The sequence below is a fragment of the Acipenser ruthenus genome, chromosome 21 (assembly GCF_902713425.1).
Source record: "Acipenser ruthenus chromosome 21, fAciRut3.2 maternal haplotype, whole genome shotgun sequence".
Taxonomy (NCBI): domain Eukaryota; kingdom Metazoa; phylum Chordata; class Actinopteri; order Acipenseriformes; family Acipenseridae; genus Acipenser; species Acipenser ruthenus.
In genome coordinates this window covers 30,063,926-30,085,561 of record NC_081209.1, presented here as the reverse complement: position 1 = coordinate 30,085,561, position 21,636 = coordinate 30,063,926, and the positions used below count along the sequence as shown (strand labels likewise).

At 41.9% G+C, this 21,636-nt stretch overlaps 1 protein-coding gene across 2 annotated transcripts in view; it reads right to left on the bottom strand.

Moving 5' to 3' along the window:
* Positions 1 to 747: 747 nt before the first annotated feature.
* The window catches only part of LOC117428371 (semaphorin-4B-like), a 68,748-nt gene continuing 47,859 nt past the window's right edge, over positions 748 to 21,636 (bottom strand). For both annotated transcript variants that reach the window (XM_058995530.1, XM_058995529.1), the window contains exons 4-16: positions 16,011 to 16,171; positions 15,686 to 15,748; positions 15,415 to 15,513; positions 14,319 to 14,430; positions 13,813 to 13,929; positions 12,842 to 12,999; positions 9,516 to 9,697; positions 8,321 to 8,471; positions 7,891 to 8,101; positions 7,606 to 7,721; positions 7,268 to 7,425; positions 6,529 to 6,608; positions 748 to 5,781 (exon numbers count right to left, since the gene is read on the bottom strand). In XM_058995530.1, the coding sequence (XP_058851513.1) occupies positions 4,982 to 5,781; positions 6,529 to 6,608; positions 7,268 to 7,425; positions 7,606 to 7,721; positions 7,891 to 8,101; positions 8,321 to 8,471; positions 9,516 to 9,697; positions 12,842 to 12,999; positions 13,813 to 13,929; positions 14,319 to 14,430; positions 15,415 to 15,513; positions 15,686 to 15,748; positions 16,011 to 16,171 (2,408 nt within the window). In that variant the 3' untranslated portion in view covers positions 748 to 4,981. The remainder of the gene's footprint in view (positions 5,782 to 6,528; positions 6,609 to 7,267; positions 7,426 to 7,605; positions 7,722 to 7,890; positions 8,102 to 8,320; positions 8,472 to 9,515; positions 9,698 to 12,841; positions 13,000 to 13,812; positions 13,930 to 14,318; positions 14,431 to 15,414; positions 15,514 to 15,685; positions 15,749 to 16,010; positions 16,172 to 21,636) is intronic.

The following is a 21,636-nucleotide window of genomic DNA, read 5'->3' as shown; positions in this document are numbered from 1 at the left end:
TCTATACTGCAGTAAGAGCAGAGGGAGGGAGGAAGCTTGTGTGACACACACACACACACGCACGCGCACGCACGCACGCACACACACTGAGACACACACACACACACGCACACACACTGAGACACACACTGACACACATACACACATACACAGACACACACACACACACACACACACACACACACACACACACACACACACATAAACACACACACACACCCACTGACGCAGACTTCCTCGGAAGGCTTGACCAGTTATTTTATGGGAATTTCTAAAAGACAGCCTGCTTTCTTTAATTTCAGTTTCAGGCTAATGATTAATTTGCATTGCAAATATTGAGCTGTTCCCTTTCAGAATGACTTCCTCCAGGCATCAGCTCCTATCTTCCAGGGGCCATGCAAATCATACCTCCCTATCGGTGTTGTCGGGACGGCATTCACAGTAATGAATATTAACTTGATAGGAGCTAATTGTGCATAAACGGTCTGGAGAGAGCCATGGAGAGTACTTCTTATAAAAGACAAACAGCTGTATTATGTTTCCAGTGACACTGACTAACATTGTGTTACAGTAGCAGTAGTAGCAATGTATATATACATTTCACTGGTATATATATATATATATGTATATATATATATATACCAGTGCAATGATTCGTAGAATAACAAAGTGGGGTGGTTCATTCTAGCAACCAGAAGTAAAGGGAACAGAAAAATGAATGTGACTAAACGACTATGAAGAGGTTTTTTTATTTTATTTTTTTTATTATAAAATTAAAATAAAGTGCTTTCGGTATGTACAGTATATATAAAATAAAAGTATAAGCAACAACGAAATGTGACAAAAAATATTCCGATGCAGGATTCACAGGATATTTTTACATCAACAGGCCACTTTACAAAAAAACAGGGTTACAGGGTTATACCAAGACCGTTTCAATTCCTAAAGCTGTACAATGAAGAAAAATAAAGAGGTTCATCGAAAAAAAATGCAGTGCATTCCAGAAACAAAGCCATGAATTTGTTTTGACCCGTTTCTTTAACCTTCTGATTGTATATTTATTGATGTATTGAATGTGATGGTCCCCTTGTGTTCTGCATGCTCATGGAGAAAGCATACATCACATACATCAAACACCGCATGGGGCCTCTTGAACTGGCTCCTTTTCATTACTCTGAATACCTTACAACACAGTGCAAATACGAACTGTACTGATGTGCAGAAAAGACCCCAGACATTACAGGAGGAACGTACCGTCAATGAGTCTGAGAATAACAGGTGTGCTGACAGCATGGGAGATACAGTGGGGAGGTGTTCCAAACACCACTGGTGCAAGTATCTGATAAGCATGATGTAACGCACAAATAAAACCCTGAACATGTACAGTAGTGGGCAAGTGTATAAGAACACCTCAAGATTATTTATACCCTTTATATACCTACCTGCATACAAACCTCAGGGTGGGACGATTTCAATTTCAGCTCAGTAATCACTGATATTATAAGCAATAGGCATTCGTGTGCGAAAATGTTAGACCACTTTGTGCGTTAATTAAGCATCTTAAACAACTTCTACAAAGTTTCATGCAGTTTAGCATGTGTGGCTATGTGTTCATTTTCTCTTACTATTTTAATTGCATGTGTGACCTGTTAAAGTCATCAATTAAATTAATTCAACCACTAATTTGCCTATTTTGACAATTTTCCAAGGTTTTCAGTTCCAGTGGCTTGATTTAATATACACAACAAATCAGAACTACAGAAGCAATGGGGTGTTCTAATACATGTGCACACTGCTGAACTACAGAAGCAATGGGGTGTTCTAATACATGTGGACACTGCTGTATGTAAAAGACAATGACACACCCTCTGTGGGTTAACCGGTTAGGGACTATACTCAAAGTGGATACAAAAAAAAAAAAGAAAAAGTAGATAATATTATTGATACGTTACGTTTTAACTTTTGATTGCCAGGATCAAAATGATTTTTTACTGTTAATAATTAACAAAAAAATAAAACTAGCTGAATGAAGGTTTGATCCCCTAATATTACAGCAGTGATCTTTAAAAGTGATGCTCAAACACTTTCCACTAAAACATGTTGTTACAGAATTTACAAAAAGCCCCCCCACCCCCAGCTAAGGTATTACACGTGCAAAAGAAAATATAGAAAGCTGCAATGTGCACTCACTAAGGTAAAGCAAGCTCTCTATACAGCAATGCATGCCTCCATTTCATACTCAAACTGCAACACACACACACACACACACACACAGTATACATATATACAATATTCACCAGGATCCTTAGTGTGCAGTATCACTGTTTCATAGCTACATTGTCAGAAAGAATACATTCAATTAACTCTCATCTGGAAATGATTGTACAACAACGAATTATACACTACAGTAACTATTACTACCACATCAGTATTATTGTTACTATGAGAAAGTGGTACTTTTTTTACACAGTGTTGGAAGTAGGTACAGTCATGTTATTTTTCCGATTTTAATGCTTCAATGTCTGTTTTAGTTTGAGTTTTTCTTCAATGTTTAATAACAACACCCTTTTCCATCCTGTAAAAAGACTGCAAATAAACGACATTATGGAGACCAGGCTGCTGTTAGGGTGTGGCACATTCTCATTACTGAACAAACTTGAAGGACCGTGCTGGACTTGTGAAGAAACTGCAATGGCCTAATTAGCGTTTCAAGTGGCACCAGGTTATGAAGGACATCCATATGCTTTTTATTACTGTTATTCTTATTGTTACTCATGTGTGTTTGCTTGTTTGTTTGATAAATAGATCTGCATGCTGTGAATAAATAAACATCACCAGACCTCTGCATCAAGGCAGACTTTCCAAGAATCGGAACATTTTCCTCATTGCATTCCCAGATTGTTTTTACACAATGCTATTGACTAGAGTTGCACAAACAATTCCAGTACTGTGGCTAAACCGCTTCCCCTTCAGTGTGTGATTGTAAGGTTCTTTTTTATAGCACAGCATGCTAGTGGTATTCTTTCAGGTGTACTGTGTTTTAGTTTTTCAAATGTAATTCCATTGCTTCACCGAAAGGAACAGTCTGATTGTTCTCCATATCTTTAATGAGAGGGTTAGCTGTGGCCTTTTCAAACTTAATGTAGACTGTTCTGCTAAGCCATCAGAGATGTCTTCTAACTTTCACATTCTGGAAGAAGCTACATTGTGAACTTGTGTTGATTTTGGTCATAAAGTATATTTCATAAGTTTTGTTCATTGCTGTCCATAAATGAAAAACGCGAATAACCATGCTGTTAATGAAAAAAAAAAGATATCATAACAACAATAATAATAATAACAATAATAATACAAATCTTTGTTTAAAAACACATTTCCATTTCATTAAAGAACAAAGGGTTTTGGCACAGCGTACGACAGTTTTGGTTATGCCATGTATAAACATGAACACATGTTTTGTTTTGTTTGTGTTTGTTCAAAACTCAATCGACATGCAAAGCACATCACACTGACTCACACTGACTGGTCACGACAGAGGAGAAATGTGGGCAGTAGAGGGCTCCCTCGCTTCCTCAGAACCCTTATCTAAGCTTGAAAATGAACCCCTTTCTCAAGTCAGTTTCCACTGAAGTACTGCTTCAGGTTGAGCTCAGTTAAATGAACCCCTTTCTCAAGTCAGTTTCCACTGAAGTACTGCTTCAGGCTGAGCTCAGTTAAATGAGCCCCTTTCTCAAGTCAGTTTCCACTGAAGTACTGCTTCAGGCTGAGCTCAGTTTAAGCCTCGGGTTCCTGCATTAAATGGTCCAAAAGAACACGAAGCGTATCTTTCATTACCCCAGGAAGTAGGCAAGTGGCTCTAAGCACTTCACCCAGCAGCTTAATGTTCCTTTAGTCTCTGCTAGGGTTAATACTGAGCTCCTTTATAATGTAGCTCACATGGAAAGCATACAGTAAGCCTCCTCCATTGTGTACACATTGCTGCAGGTTTAAAGAAGGCATGTGTTTCTCTTCCCCACTCAAGGTCTTCACAGCTTTTTGCGGTGCATGCATGTACAGCTCTGTTCATCTACAGATGGGTGTTTCTCTTCAGACGAAAATAAAAAGCTCTTCCGAGGACAGTTCTGTAAAACCATTGGTCTGGTTATGATGGATATACTTTGCCTTAAACAACTATTTCGTCGCTGTTGGCATACCCAACAGTGGGCTTCTGGATGAAAGAACTGTGTTTCAATCAATTTAAAGAGAATAGGGGAGTACTTCCATTGATAATACAGAGTCTTGGTAGTGTTCTCTCTGAAGAAGTTTAGTTGGCACCTTCTGCTTGAACAGAAACACCTGGCAGTGTTAAGTGAACTTGTAGCTGTGCAGGGAGGGATTCAGGAGCTACAGCTGGCTCAATTGGTGCAAGGTCAAAATCCTTTTCTAATGTTGGCAGTGTCCAGTTCCTGCTGGTCTGGCAGGAAAGACAGGCTTGTTCACTAATTAAGAATGAACCCAGCGCATAGCCGTGGACTGTGCAGTGATGGAATGTTCATGGAGCCTCACAGCCAATCCGGTGCTGGAACCTGATCACTGGAGGCAGCTGACACGTTGCTTCTCATTTTAAAAGCTTTGAAGTGAAAGGTGGTCTGTGAATCAGGATGGATGCCTTGAGCTTTTCATCAGAACCACAGTGGAAAGCGTAAGGTTGGAGATAATTGAAAACGTGCTTAAGAACTGCTGCTCCTTCCGTGTCCGGTGCTGTTCCCAGTGGATACACAACATCAAATCATGGAGTTTCTTTGAGTTCTTCCCCCCGGAATATCTTTTAAAAGTCTTTAGATTTTTTTCTGGTGTCAGGGTGATTTTTTAGAACTGCTCCAAATAATTGTTTTTGGAAACATTTGGCTCCTGTCATTTTAAAATTCAGAACAACACTGATGCTCTATCGCTTTGTTCGTTAGTTGGTCCTATGGATGAGTATTAACACTGCGGTGTCTCTTCACACGATGGAGTCCCTGATCTCTGATCCCAGCCTCACGCGAGGCCTGTGACAGGTGGGGGAGATCTCCACATGGCTCTCCTTGAGGTTCAGTGGCCTCTTCTCAGACTCCGTGAACTCCTTGCTGTGATCCGGGGACCCGTGCGTGGGCGTGCTGCAGATGTAGTTGTCGTTCAGGGTCTGGTATCCCTTGTGATCGGAAGTGGAGGTGGAGGTGGGCATGGTGCTTCCGTTGAGGGGCAGACTCTCAGCCGGCTTCCCTGCCATCCGCTGCTTCTTCTGCTGCATGCTGGAGCACTCGCCCTCCTTCAGGAAAGTCTTCATGCTGTGCCGGTTCCGGTAGATCAGAAACAGGGCGAAGCACAGCAGGGTCACCCCCAGGAGGATGCACACGATGAGCAGCTCGTTCCAGTAGGTTCTGACGCTGTCTTGCGCAGACCGGTTCTCGCTGTGCAGGAGGACGTATTTGTTCTCGGCGATGAGCAGGGTTGTGGTCCTGGTGATGGAGGTGGAGGTGGTGGAGGGGGTGTTTTCCATTGCGGTGGTCTCTGCCTCCACGCAGTAGTTGGCAAGCAGCTGCCGGAACCCCCCTTCAATGGACCAGCATTCGTAAGCCTCCCGCTTCTCCTCTGCGTTAGCCACCACCACCAGGCCGCCGTCAGGGCTGACGTAAGTGGAGTTACTGGCACTCGGGCTGTAGACCCACTTCCGAGTGGCCAGGTTCGACCTCAGCTTACAGGGCAGGATTTTGAAAGTGTTGGGCGGTAAAACAAAAGTCTGGCATTGGGACTCACCTGTAAGTCAAATAAAAGATTTTTAAAAATCCTGTTAATATTCTCTCTTTTATTCTGTCCTACACGGCATCAAAAAAAGACTTCAGTCCCAATGAGCTTCTAACTAGATCTCCTGTCTGTTACCATGGAGACTGCTGGCACCCAGGTTGCTAAGCAATCTAATGGTTTCGATGCTTGCAGGTGCCCGTCTCTTCTTTAGCAATTCCAGTCTAGTCAATTTTTTGCAAGTGGGACTGTTTACAAGAAGAATTAGCATGCATGCAAATGCATATGACTGCAATGCACTTAAGAGAACACTTACGCTTTATAAGCATAGCCCCTGGTTTCTAATAGAAGTTGAAACGGTTACTGAAAAGTTTCTATACTGCTAACGAGGTATCTTGATTTCTCAGATAATAAAGGATACAGTAGATGGCCATAGCGATCCATGCAGATCATCAGACTATTGCAACGGTACATTACGTCAACTTATTTTAAATGTATAGATTTTGGTTAGCTTCCACATATACCCGGAAATGCAAGTCTTCTTCTATTGCTATGTGGGTGTTCTTTCAGGTGATCACTCCTTAATGATCCTAATCTGTTGCTGGGGTCATAAGGTATCTGCATTGTGAAGATCGCGGCACCTAGTGGTTAGCCCTGCATGCTCATGTTGTGCTTTTAATCTGCTTTGTAGAATAAAGAACATAGGGAACTGGTAAATGAAGAGAGGATCCTGCCAGCAGGGATGTGAGATTAGACACTTGCCTGTAGTCTTCACAGTGCGGGGACTGGCTAACGAATCATTGCAGTCTGGCGCTGTGTCTGCATCTTCCACATCCTGCTTCCAGCGACTGAAATCACAACCACAACACGTTAGGGACAAGAGTTTCTGTAGCAGCGGCGTTTCTTTGACTGCTTCGTCTCTTGCAATCCAAAACTGAATGCAGGTGAGCAATGATGGCACGAGCTGAAACATTGATCTACTTGGCTTCATTTCTTCATCAAGTGTTTTGAAGTTAGGGATACATTATGACAATAAGCAGGGAACACTTGGGTGACACTTTACATTAAGTGTCTCTAATTACTGTGTATTTACAGTACATAGTAATTACTTAGTAAATACACGTGTACTTACACACAATGTTATCATTACAATGTTATTATGCAGAGTTACAAAGTACTTAATGTGTACATCTTTTTGCAGGATATACTGTATGTCAGTACATATTGTATCAGAAAAGGGTTTTAGAGTTAGGGTTATATCTTGCAAAAAGATTTCCACATTAAGTCCATTGTAACTCTGCATAATATCATTGTAATGATGTGTAAGTACACATGTATTTACTAAGTAACTACTATCTAAATACGACAGCAATTATAGACACTTAATGTAAAGTGTTAGCAATGCTTTATTTTATTGCACTGCACTGTATAAAACATGTGCAGTTCTAGTGTGATGCTCAGCTGGTAGTTCACCCATGCCTGTGCTCCTCCTTGCTGAGCTCCTCACCTGTTTGGGGAAGCCTGTCGTACATCCCTGCACCTCCTCCCACTCCACGCGCAGTACGGGTCCCTTGATAAGACGCACTCTCCACAGCTCTGATAGTTACTGCAGTTTGCTACCGGCACTTCCACCAGCCCGCTGTATGAGGAGATGTAGAGCAGGCCCTGGGGAGGAGGAGGAGGAGAGCAACAAATAAATATCCCAGACAAGCACGGTGTGCAGCAGAATACAGTGTGTGAAGCACAGGGTCAGCCCAGCCCAGCCCAGTTCAATGACACAGTTTAATTACAAGGAGCATATTGCACTGACATTCCAGGCTGGCCCTGCTTCGAACCATCCCCTACCTTCTTGGAGTCCAGTATAATGTTCTGCACCGGCTGGGGCTTGTCGAACAGCTCCATCTCTTCGATGATGTGCATCTTATTGTTCACATTGATCGCTTTGTGCAGCTTGCCATCATCTGTTAAAGATGGAGGATAGCTTAGTGTTAAGTTCTCTAATGCGTGAAGATGCACCTTTACATATTAACTCTTCATCAACACTGCGCTGAAGTACTAAATGTCTCTAGAACATGATGAACGGTTTTGATTCCATTCCGTGTGGTCAGGCATGCCCGGGACTCTACCTACCGGTGCCTAAGAACAAGACGTCGTACACCTGGTCGATGCCCTGGACCCTGTGGACAGCGATCTGAGTGTATCGGGCATTCCTCTTGAGAAGCAGAGGCTGGCTCCTGATCACACCGTCCATTAGGAAATGGTCCTTAACAAAATTCAACACTTTGTCAGGCATGTGGCGTGAGGAAGGGATGTCCATCTTCCTCGCAGCGTTGGTAATGCACTGCGAAGGAATGGGACAATAAAACGGTCAAGCACTGAACGCATAGAAACTACAGTATGTTCATGAAGCATTAGGGTTCCCTTAAGTGCATTGCAATCATATTAACACGTTCAAACATCAAGCTGGAAGGGTGTTTTTTTATTTTTATTGGATACACAGCATGCAGTGGGGCTTGGCGTGTGCAGGTAAGTTTCCCACAGGTACTCAACAGTTCCTCACCGCTCCAGGCCTGGGCTCGGGTACGGGGTGGTTGTAGGTGTACCAGTGCTGCGTCTCGCGGTTCACCTCGCGGTATCGCCCGTTGAAGGCGTTCTCCACCTGCTCCATGGTGAAGGCACACACTGCAGAGCTGCCGGCTGCACCCTTGTACCTGGGGACAGAGGCAAAACCAGACGACACGTTATCAAAAACAATTGCTCTCACTTTCATTCCTCATGCAAATATTTCTCCAAATATGAATGGTTAATTAATCCTGACTTCATAATACGGTAAAGACAGATGAACAGATATAGCTGCTGCTTTTACTGTAGGTATGGAACAGCTCTTTCCTGGCACTGTCATTGTGGTTGGAGATTACTGTCAGTGCTTACAGTGCTGTGGACGGATGAATGGCATGCATTCACACGCTATCATTCATAACCAAATGCACTGATAGAACCAGATCGGGCTTCCAATGAAAAGTGGAATGCAAATACAGCCTGTAATGTGCAACCTACCCACCTATGACTCTTACTGGCATCACTATACTGGATATGAGGACCTGCTATACACAACATTACTCTATGTGACTATTCCTTTACAACAGCAGTGTGGAGTAGTGGTTAGGGCTCTGGACTCTTGACCGGAGGGTTGTGGGTTCAATCCCCAGTGGGGGACACTGCTGTTGTACCCTTGAGCAAGGTACTTTACCTAGATTGCTCCAGTAAAAACCCAACTGTATAAATGGGTAATTGTATGTAAAAATAATGTAATATCTGTATAATGTGAAATAATGTATAATGTGATATCTTGTAACAATTGTAAGTCGCCCTGGATAAGGGCGTCTGCTAAGAAATAAATAATAATAATAATAATAATAACAGAGACCCATCCCTAAACACTGGACAGTGATATATTAAAATATTCATTTTCAGGTGGTTGCATTTCATTTTATTAGTGTCCAATAGGTGGGTTTGCAGGATTATAGTGCAGTGTAGTAATGCAGCCAGTAGGGAAATACAGTGCAGGGATGGCACTTAGACTCCCATTGTATAGCAGTTTGATCCATTACTGGTTTTACTGTGAGTTTGATAAGACACACCTGAGCTTGTTACCTATACACACTGGCTAATCAAGCTCACAGTAAAATGTGAAATGGGTGGAACTGCTATTCAATAGGAGTCTTATTTCCCCCCTGCAGTGTGATTGATCTTACCACTGAGAGGTGAAGACCCCGTAGAAGACGGTGCTCTTCCAGTCCTGCTTGCCAGGGGTGAGGACATACATGTCCTGGATGATGTTAAAGGGAAAGCCGTCGTCTGGGAGGGAACACAGGAGGTGAGCTTTCAGGAAGGTGGTCCACCTCTTCTGCAGCACTCGCTCTCCACCCACGTCACCCTGGAGAGGAAGGAGTTAAAGTCAAGATACAACAGCTTATAGCTTCCTTCCTGCACTTTGTTAATTCCTCCGCTGGGCTGCAATACGCTTGCAGTCCTGCAGAGGGTGCTGCAGTGTCGCAGTGTAGTAAAAGTATAGTATTGCATGGATATGAAAGTAGGATTATGAACTACCGGTACTTCAGAAATCTAATGGGGAAGAGCTATTCAGGCACTTCTAGATGAAGCCTAAATCTTTAACTAACTGAAACTCGAAAAGCAGTGGAAATAGTGTAGTACTGACTGTATCTGTATCCCCAAACTGGCAAATGTCCCAAAGTACAACCACATGATTTCTATACCTGTAATCTGATATGGGAAGATGATGGCTGCAGAGGAATAGGTGTCAGACCACACCCAGGAACATTTGGAACCACGACAAACCCTTTAGAGGAGAATCCTTCCCAGGTCATACATGAGAGGGTCTGACTAGAGACTGCAATGGGTAGCTTCTGTTCAAAAGAGCCCGTCCATTCAACCTGATTAGTTTAATGTCTCATTGAGTTGCAACTGAAGAGCACTGAAGAGTTTTTTCCTGTCTGGTGGAAAGAGCTAGACACATAATAAGAGCACACCGAGGGGCTCACGGTATTCTTGCACTGTAATGATAAAGTGAAATGACACACGGCAAATACAATGTTTAAGGAGCGATTCCTCATTGCAAAGCTTGTTTGGTAATGAGTGCAACATTCGAATCAGCAGAGCCCTGCTTTTACAACAAAATCAGTTTCGCTTGGCTGTGCAATGGCCTTTGAAAACCATTTTCAGCTTGCTTTGGAAAGCATTCACCCATGATAACCCAGCTCATTTTTAGCATCTCTCTCTCTCTCTCTCTCTCTCTCTCTCTCTCTCTCTCTCTCTCTCTCTCTCTCTCTCTCTCTCTCTCTCACTGATTTGCTGTGGGGGTCCTGCTTATTACTGGATATCCACATGTTACAGCTGGGTGGGACTGAGATACAAGGAACAAAGTGACTTGATTAAGGTGCCTTATGGATTATGCGAGTCTTCTGCAGAATACCACAGTAAAAGCATGCCAAAGTGGAGTAAAGCACAGTCAATATTAAACACAGAAATGCATTACAGACAATCGGGAAATATGGTAAAGAATATTCAAAGATTTAAAAACAAATGTCATGAATCTCTCCTAGCAGCTGGTGAGTTAATAATACTGGCACATACTTGCCTCTCTGCTATACAGATTACTGTTTAGTTGAATGGTAAGGGTTTGTGATTCTTGCCAAGCCCTTGCCTTTCCACTCAATTCAATGGTCTGCGTTGCCAATTCATGTCACAGTGATGGATCCTAATACTGACGCAACATAAAGACTTGCAGCAGTATGCAAATGCCCTCTGCTTAGATCATTATAATAGACCCCAGTGGGGTGAACTGCAAAACGAACCCGCTGATTCATTATGGTAAACTGTCTTACTAGAACCAGGACAGAGTCTCCTGATCTCCAGTATTGTGCTCTATCCACTTCTAAACCACAATGCCTTGATACAAGCCCTGACTGCTTATCCAACACCTGAATAAACAGTACAAAAACATTCTAAGTAAAACAGAAAGAGGTGTCCAGTGGTAATATTTTGATTTGATTTGATTTTCTCCCACCCAGCCTCTCCTCCACATGTGAGGCGTAAAACTGCTTACTCTGACATTTCAGTCATACCATCAGTGTAACCCTCCTTCGGCTCTCGTTTCAGCTCTAATCCTGTGCAGGACTCTGCCTTTCAGTGCACATTTGCTTCAATAAGGAAACCAACAAGCCAGCATGTTCAGCCACTTGTCTCTGAGGGTCATGGGGTCATGTTTCAGATCAGCTTGTCATCCTGGGATTCAGGGGTATCTTGCTCTGGTTACCCCAATCCACAGGGTCACATTCCAGCATGCTCCACATTCACAAACTGGAGAGGGAGGGGCTAAGAAAATCATTGCTGCTTCCCTTGAATAGACAGGGAGCAGACTCCCCCAGCCCTGTCAGAGGTCACTCCAGCACAGCAAGCTTCTCTGTGAAGCATGCCAAGACTACGCTACCCTGTCCCAGCAGAGGGTAGTCTCTACAGTGCTCCACCCTTTAACCAGCCTTTATTAATCCATCGATCAGCATCACTGAATACAATGAAATACTGTGGTCAGCAGGTTTACGAGTGATGCTCTGTGCAATACCTAGGAGGGACACTTTGAATGATTCTGTAACCAAGGTGCAGGGTTTTTAAACACAGAATTCAAGGACTGTTTTAAAACGTATTAGGACTATTTTTTATATCTAACCCTTCAAGCAATCAAGCAAGTAATGCAACCGGACATCCAGCAAGTTAACTATTGACACTTACCAAATATTCATTCCTATTCTAATTCCAAAAAACGGATGCATTAATGGGTGCTGAAAATTCAATAAAACAAGCTGTGACAAATGAAAAGAGTCTGTGTCACATTTAGATTTACTTCAAATCCCATCAGAGGTACATTTTCTTTTAATTCCATTTTATAATGGCCTTTCAGTGAGTTATTACTTTTGTTGGGAAAGTTGAAGAGAAGATATGCAGTTATCTTTCCTTTTGTGGCTGGCAGGGCAGACATGTATAACAAGTATACAGAGCATGATGTTACCTGTCCAGTGAAAGGGATGCAAAGCCAGTCACTATGAAACCGTCAGTCAGAAATACCTGCTCTCTACCGGATTACCAGGGTTCATATTTCTGGCTCTAGAAATCACTGGGATTGGCTTCAGGATTAGCGTGTCGGTAAGTGCATTGCACGCCTATGAATACGGCCCTTGCCATTTCATTTAGAAATGAACCAAACTCCAGAGAACGAACCACTTGGAGAAACCGCTCGGCCAGCAATTTCTTTGAACGCAGGGAAGCGCTCAGTTTATCAGTGCTGCATTATGATAACAGTCAAAAGTGTAGGAGAACTGGGGACTCTGTTAATCGAAAGCTGAAAGGAATGTTTGCTGTATCGAGAGCGAGGTTCACAATACTCTGATTTCTCCTAAGAATCAGAAAAATGCAGGCAAGCGCATCTCCCTGGGCCTACAGTGTACCTCCAGCTTGCTAAGGGCAGTTGCTAATCCCCCCAGTGGAAGCTTTTTCTTTCTCTCACCTTACACACTCTGGCAATCCTGGAAACGATTGTGTTGTCAAAGAAATCAAACTCCTTCCCTGCTTCGCTGAAGAAGAAGTAGATTTTATCATCGTCTCCCACCGGGTTTCCCTTCGGAAGACTTTCTTGGATATAAGCTGAACCCACAAACGCTGGATCTAAAAAAAAAAAAAAAAATGAAAGTCTTTCTATACACACCAGCTTTGTGCAAACACACGAATACAGACCACTCTGGAAAACACTGATAATCACAAACAGACCTCAGTAATGAAGACACTGGAAAGTCTAAAATGTACATTTTAACTATTTGTTTTATCTTGCATGCAGTCATCCAGTGAGTGAGAGTATAGCCCTGCTAATCCAGACATCTTTAGACCTGTAGTGTAATTACTTTAAAAACAGTAATAGAAAAGGTTGGCAAAAAATCTGTAACAATATTTTAAAGACACCCTTTCTGGAGCTGGTTTATTAAGCTGTTAATGTGTGGATATTATATACCCTCTCTTGCAAAAGGATCAAAGAGCGTTTCCCTGTAAATCATGGGCACTGTATGCTATCACTCGATTCTTAATTGCTATGAAACCGTTTGATGTACATGTGTTGTAACTGATAGGGCTGGTCCTACCCATTTCACTAAAGTCTCTTTTTTCAATTATCTCAGAGAGTAAGAAAATGGCATTACTGTTCTTGGGGCTTATCGCTCACCCCTGGATTAGTGGTTGAATAAGCTTGCCTATTGTATGCTTTCATTCATTTGGTTCAGCCTGTTAACCATTGTGTAGATATTTTATTACTATTATTCCCACCGACGAACCCCTACGATGTAAATTGTTACCTGTGGTACATGCACTTCCTTCTGCTCTCACTAGATGGCAGAAAGAAGTGTCTTGCCTCCCTCTGGTTGAGCGCATGAGGAGTTGTCAGTGTTGTCAGTGTGACAGCACAAGGTGTTGAGGTGTGCATGTCTTTACCTTGAAGCCAGTTGAGAGAGTTTTCAGTTTTAATGGGGGTCCCCGGGCCCAGGCTCTTGAAAATGGTAGGCTCATTTCCCTGGAAATTACTGACTGTCCCCGAGTACAACTCTCCGTCTAAAACAAAAAGCAAACACAGCGTCTTTAACACAGAGAACGTGCTTGTGGTCTGAGGATCATGTGCAGGGAGGATGACCAGACCTCAGCTTTCAGCAAGATAAGAGGCTTGTCAGCAACTGGGTTTCATACAATGTTTTTAAGCAACATAAATGCTGACTGTACTGTGTGGTGAGAGCTGAACTTTCATAGCACTGATATCATTCCAGTTAGACTGGTGATCAAGGAGATCATTAGGACTCCACATTCTACACACATGAGTTTGATTACTTTAAGTTCCCTGCACCTATCAACCACAGTACCAAAATAATTGATTACTGAGGAATGATTGTCCAAGATGGCTTTAAATACAAGGTGGTGATAACGAAGTTATCATTTCAGACACTTACCAACCATAATGGCAGTGGACTTGTATTCAGGGTCGAACGGGCATCGTCCTCGCCCATCCTCTGTGGCAACATCCCCCAGCGTGTTTTTAACCAAAGAAAAATCTGAAATGCTCTAGAAAAAACAACAACAACAACAAAGAAAGCTGTTACAATGGTGCAGGTCATGTGACAAGTAATGCGTTCAGAGCCCAGGAACTATCATATGATTTAGTCCTGGCTGGCAGCACACCACAGAGCGGCTTAACCACCCACAATATCTGGTTGTTACACGATGTCTAGGATTCGTTTTACAGCGAAACAAAAAGTGCCCCTACACAGTAAGAGCCTGCTTGTGTTGGTTTAGTATTTTCTGCTGTAAAATAAGGCTTTCTGGAGTCTATTTAAAGAGCTCACAGGGACTGGAGCACACCAGTGAGGCTGAGACACCAAGGTCTCACAGCAGGGCCTATTTTATTATTTTTTATTTCTTAGCAGACGCCCTTACCCAGGGCGACTTACAATTGTTACAAGACATCACATCATTTTTACATACAATTACCCATTTATACAGTTGGGTTTTTACTGGAGCAATCTAGGTAAAGTACCTTGCTCAAGGGTACAGCAGCAGTGTCCCCCACCACGACCCTTTGGTCAAGAGTCCAGAGTCCTAACCACTACTCCACACTGCTGCCCCCATTTTAATAGATACAACTCAGTTAACTCTTTCAACACCGCAGACCTGCGCACTGGTTTAGGAAAGACAACTCCATTCAAAACTGAGGATCCCTCCAGCACTACAGGAAATAAAAACTCCACTCAAAACAGCAGACAAGGTGGTTTTCACTTCTCTTTCAGTAAATGATGAGTTCTTAAGTAATAGGTATTTATTAGTAATTATTAGTTACTCCAGGGTAAAGTTACTTAGTTCTCATGGGCCGCTTTCCATTGTCTTTGTTCTGTATTGTATTTACTGATAGCAAAATGAATAATACAAATGATGATTGCAATTGAATAGGCACATTAAATGCACAGTCAAGCCTTAAGGTATAGTGCTAGTAACAGCAGAGACAGCTTAAGTGATGCCCGGTAACAGATGAAGGAGGGAAGAAGCACTCACTATATAAGCACAGAGGGGACTGAAGGCATAGGTTCCACACACGTACAGATGAGTGCTGTTCAGCTGGAGAAAGATCTTGATATAATTGAAGCAATCCGTCTAGAAGAAAAGAGGTGCAGTTCAAGGTTTTAAGTTGGAGATAATTAACATTGTTTGGTCTTATTTTCCTTTCATTAAAGCTAAAAGTACCATAAAGATAAATATATATATATATATATTTAAAACCATACTGGTATTGCAACGATCTACTGTAGTCCCATGCATGTCTTACCTGTAAGTTCCTTCCTTTAAATCCACACTCATTTCTTTTGTGATCTGGCGTTTCCCATGTCAACTATGGTATATAAAAAAATATATATATGAAAACACCATTGGGAAAAAGAAAGAAAGAAAAGACATTGCCAATGCACATCTAGTACGTCTTGTTTAATTCCAACAGCCAGCATGGAGTGCAAGGTGATTACTTCACACCAGCCGTAGTGTACAACACCTCCGTGCTACAGGAGCCGCTGTCCTGATTGATCAATCTTGAATGCAGCACTGACAGATGGATTAGAATCAGATCTTTCGACCCGTGTATGTTCTAGAACACTCACATTCTTGTGGAGCTTGCTGTTTCCAAAATCAGAAATGTTCAGTGCAAACAGAGCCTCTCTGGCACCAACATAAAGAACTTGATCATTTTCACTTAAGAGCAGTGAGGTGTAATTGAAAACCCCCTCTGCAGAGAACCTCTTGGCAGTCCTCTCCTTATCATCTGAAAAAAAGAAAGAAAGAAAATGTACATTTAAAAAGGTGTCTTCTGTACTTTTAAGGGTCACAACTGGTCAATTGGAAAGGATTGTACCCCTCTACCCAACTGGAGTGGAACTGTAGTGCTAGGCTACCAAGCCAGAGAAATGGGCACGAGCCTTCATTTTCCATGTGCAGATTCAGTGTCAAGTCGTGTTGTAATCTCAGTTTCCCAGTCATTGCGTGTTGGCCGATCCTGTGATTTCAGTGTCAGTTATGATCACACCTACTTACCTCATCAGGATTAAACATGCTTTTGACTGACTGGGAACACAACATTTCAAGCCACAGCTAGATTTGGTTTCCTTACACCACTAAATCTCTGTCGCTGCATTGTGTGGTTACTGTCATTGAAAAAGTAAAGACAAATGATTTGCTAGTCAGCCATTAAAAATGGGGTCTATTCCGAGCTCTGTACATTCTTAAGGTAAGGAAGGTGACTGTGAGGAATGATTGAAAGGGATTAGTTTGGTAACATAAAGCTGTTGGCTATAGCGACTCGTTGAGACCAAAACATAAATACATTTACTTCAGTTTTCCTGACATCATTCATCTACCTCAGGAAGATGGAAGTAATGACTTCTGTAATGCTATGCTGCCAAATAAACTAATGCAAACTTCATTTTTTATTGTTTTATAACTGTAGAGGCTGTATCTCTAATGATAACTGCGGATGCTAGTGTATATGTAATATAAGTGATGACTAGCCAGGTAGTCATTGTGGACATCTGGACACCCCTGTCTCGTTAACCTTGGCGTGTGCTAGGATACACCTGTCTCCACCTGTGCACTAGGAAGGCCTGTTGTGCAACTATTAATCTTGAGGTGAATTTCACCAGCAGGCTAATCTCACCCCAGAGTGGTCCCCATTGTAAAGAAACACGGCTCTCGTCAAAAGGATTACAGTTCTAAACTTCTCAACCCCACACCCAGTGTCGGTTCCAAGACGACACAAAACCACAGCTACAAAAACATGACCTTTTCATGCTCCTTCATTTCTAGTACACCCTTGGTCTCCTGAGCATTTCAGGCAAACCAAAATTAAAACCACATACTTCTAATTACAATGCTGAGCATGGTGGCCTGACTGGAGTCGGCTGTAACCTGTCTGTCGACCCAAGGTGTGGCTGTAGTTTATTAACGAAGGAGGTTGTGTAACATATCCTCTCCTCAGCCATTTCAGTAAACCACGCTCTGTGTTATTCACTCCTTGCTCATTCAGACTCAGAACGGTTCAACTCTTTTAAAGAAGGAGCGTCGCTGGATTCTATTCTCTTAAAACCCTGAACATTTTAACAGCAGCAGCTGAGTGAATCCTGCAAAGCAAATAACAGGATTATACTGGCTCATAAAAGACAAGGTTGTTTAAATCTGCCACTTACAGTAACATATAATAATAATAATAATAATAATAATAATAATAATAATAATAATAATAATAATAATAATAATAATAATAATAATAATCACCTATAGCACTTAATCATAAAAAATGTATTAGTGTTTGTTAGATTCTGCAGTGTGGGGTTCAAGACTAAATCTCATGGCTAAGAAGTACGAGCAGCAACACATTTTACTGAAGATGCAATCATTGTGTGGTCCTGCTGCTCCTATAGATATTGCCTGTGCAGGCTGCAACTCTGTGATGAAATGCTCAGGAGCAGAGAGGTCTCCTAGACAGCAGTTTTGAACCTTGAGGAATGTGAGGTCAAAAAGTTCTTCACTCTCGGGGGGGTGAGACAGGATAATAATAGGGAGTCAAGTGAGCATCAGGGACCTCATTACAGCTAAATCTGTCTCAGAACCTAAAAAGGAAACTCAGCAGTGTCTTGGGAGGTAAACCTAAACCAAGCCAATATCAGGAGCCAGGCTCATTATAGAAGTGAACAATCCCGATAGTCAAACTTCACCATGTGAGCTGCTTGCCTTCCATGTCACTCAATCAAACTGGGAACAATGCATATGGCTTGTCTGAAATAGAAACGTGGTCTTAACATGTGGTCAACGGCAGTGAACGCATAGTGAAAGCATACACCTACAGCAGTGCAGACTAGCACGGTAAAGCAGAGGGGAGCATGATAAAAGCCAGGCAAAGCATAGCAGTGAGTGTAACAGTACCACCGTATAGGCAGTGCAATGAAAACTTCACCTGGTTAACATTTACAAGGGTCATGCTGTTTAAGAGACCACAAGAGGTGAGCGAGCTCAAAAAGCCAGCTCTCTTTGTGCAAAGCCCTGGTAGAATTTCAGCTGTCAGTCATCTTCTGATTCACAGCACCAGGGCAGGGAGGGCAGGAGCTAATATCTTCGAAAGCTCTTGAAAGCAGAATCCATTGAACTTGCAGGGATGGAAGATCCTGCCTGCAAGCTGCTTGTTTATTGCAGGTCAGACACAGCACCCTGATGAGCCACTTACTGTCATCTTCTTGTGTTCACTGTGCCAGGGGTCAGCAGGGACACTCATCTCTGTTTAAGTAGTTTCAACCCAGTCCAAAAATGATGTTCAAATTGCCTTCAGGGAATTCAGGAATGATGTTCAAAGGTTTCATAATGAGTATGAATCTATTTAAAATCATTTGCGTTTCGAGCTCCTATTGCACTTAATGTATCTGACTGCTAATGCATTAGCAGGACTATGCATTATTGCATTGCATGTATTATTATTATTATTATTATTATTATTATTATTATTATTATTATTATTATTATTATTATAACCCTGATTGTTTAGCTACGAGCTGTACACAGCCTTTATTGGATTTCATAACACAGCTTCTCTCCCTTGATCCGTTGCTCACCCTTTGAACCCTGCCCTGAGATGTTTCATATTCCGCTGTGGCTCCACCAGAGTGAAACATCTTCCATTGACCCTCGAGAGTACAGTAATCAACACTTTCACCCGAGCTCAAACAGCTCTATAAATTGTTCCCTAGGCTCTTATTGGACAGCTCTTTAGATTATTTTAGGACTTGAATTCCTTACATGCAGGAAAGTATGTTCAACAACATGTTCTCTGCTTGAGTTTTGAAGATCTCGATCACAGTTTAAATAGTGTTGTTTAAGTTATATAGCTGGGAGAGGAATCTGTTCGTGAAAAGCCAGACACAAGACACAAATGCAAATAGTTCAAACCAGGTAAAAAAATGATTATAGTAAGCCACACAATAAAGAATAATCCTTTAATGTTTAGCTCTGGATTATGACTCCAAACAGCAGTACCCTACAGCAACCAAAACACTGAGTGAACAACAAAAAAATGGTGTCTTTGGAAAAATGGTGCATTTGGAAAAATGGTGCATTTGGAAAAATGGTGCATTTGGAAAAATGGTGCATTTGGAAAAATGGTGCATTTGGAAAAATGGTGCATTTGGAAAAATGGTGCATTTGGAAAAATGGTGCATTTGGAAAAATGGTGCATTTGGTTGCCCGAAAGGCTTCATAGCATGAATCGGTGGTTAAAAACAATGATGTTTCCCAGAACAGAAAGAGCTTACAAGAGTTAAAACATTACTAATCTGGACAACACATACAGCAGAGCTTGTAATTAAGCTAATTATGATATATTATGCACATTATTTAAAATTTGGTTACCACCCTGTTAGAAAACATGTTAACATGTTAACTGATCTGATAGTCCGAAGCGGCTAGCAGATTAAAATAACAAGCTTGTGTTAATGTTTAAACTCTTCAGAATGTCATGAAGAACCTGATGCTCTGTAGCATTGGCAATGACAGACGGCACGGATTGAATAGATTGCAACTGCAGGGCAATCTTGCAAAGATGAAATAATTGTGGTTCCAAACTCAGTACCCTGTATTTAAGAACATTCTTCCCTCTGGAGTTAATGGAATAAAAGAAAGAGCACGAACGTTTAAATACGGGAGATGCTGAGGAGAAGAAAAATAAATTGCGACCCTTCCAAATTCGTCTGCGAGTTATAATGATGGGATTATTTCAGATGAACATGGCGCTTTGAGGAGAGAATGTACAGTTTCAATTCCTCAGTCTTGGAGAGTCTGAACATAGTGGATCATGTGCAACAGACTTTTACAGGTTTGCAAGTACAGTAAGTGGTAAAAGCAATAGAATTGTGCTCACTATACATTCCAGGCCAAATCATTTTCTGCTTCTTACAGCCCTTCATCGCCTCAGCTGATGAACAGGGCAACGCCTAGCATCTACAACAAGGAGTGGGTCTCATTATAGCAGGGGCTGTTCCACAGATTCTTCTTGGATATGGGTTACAGCTGATGGATTACATATACAATTACAATCCCATGGTAAAAGCATAGCGAAGTGTAATAATGCACAGTGAAAGCACAGTAAAGCATACGTAAGCACTGTAGAGAACAGCAAGGTATGGTAAAGCATATTAATACGCATGGCAAGCCAGGGTAAGCTATGGTAAATGCATAGTATAAAACCATGGGAAAAGCATGGGGTGAAAGCTGCAAAAATACTGCTGGAAACTTTTGTGTGGGTGTGTATTATCTAAGATCTTAGACAATACATACATACTGTATACTGTATACCGCAATATAAGCATAGTGTTAAACTCTGTGTCCTGGATAAATCTCACCCATTCTACACTCCAAAAAAGCACTGGGACAAAAATGGAAGCTGGTGTGTGTTGTGTGCTCCTGCCTCTCAGTCGATTATACAGAGATTTCAGACTTCACTATGTGAAAGAGGCTATATAAACAATATCCTTCCTTCCTTCCTCTTGGCTCATAACAATCATCTTTAACCACTACAGCCAAGAGCTTGTTTTTGTACAAATTCCTGGAATCAGATCTGGCAATCTATTCCAGTTATATGTGCACCAGGTGGCACAAATCCAGATATTTCACCCACTGACTGATCAATGACCTGCAACAAAGCAGAACATGCCACACGGTATGAAGTGCAACATGCTACAGCACATCATTCCACTACCTCCCATCTGATATAATAGAGGTGTGAAAGGGTGTTGGCCTGATTTCTCCATATCAATCAAGTCCTAATGACTGGTTCCCGTGGTGTTCGATACCTAGACCACAATCTGAATCAGCATTTCTTTGTTAAGTTCCGTATTTTGACCAATAGTTGGAGTTAGGATTGATACCAGACCCATATCCACAGATAGTCACCTCAGACTGGAACACCAACTGTGTTTGATTGGTTCTGCCAGCTGCTGAACATTGCGATGCGCTCGTTTGTTTGAACAATTGCTTTGATTGAAGTTAATTGCTACACACATCACTGCGCTTTATAGTAGAGCTTGAGAGATCTATTCCTGCAGAAGGAAACCACATCATTTTTTTTTCTTCTCGGGGTGATGTCATTTGTGTACAAATAAACTTGAGACTTTCCTGAATCTTTAAGACTTTAAAATTTAACCCAGTAAACATGTGGAAATGTCAATGACACTTTGGTGGTACTTGGAAACT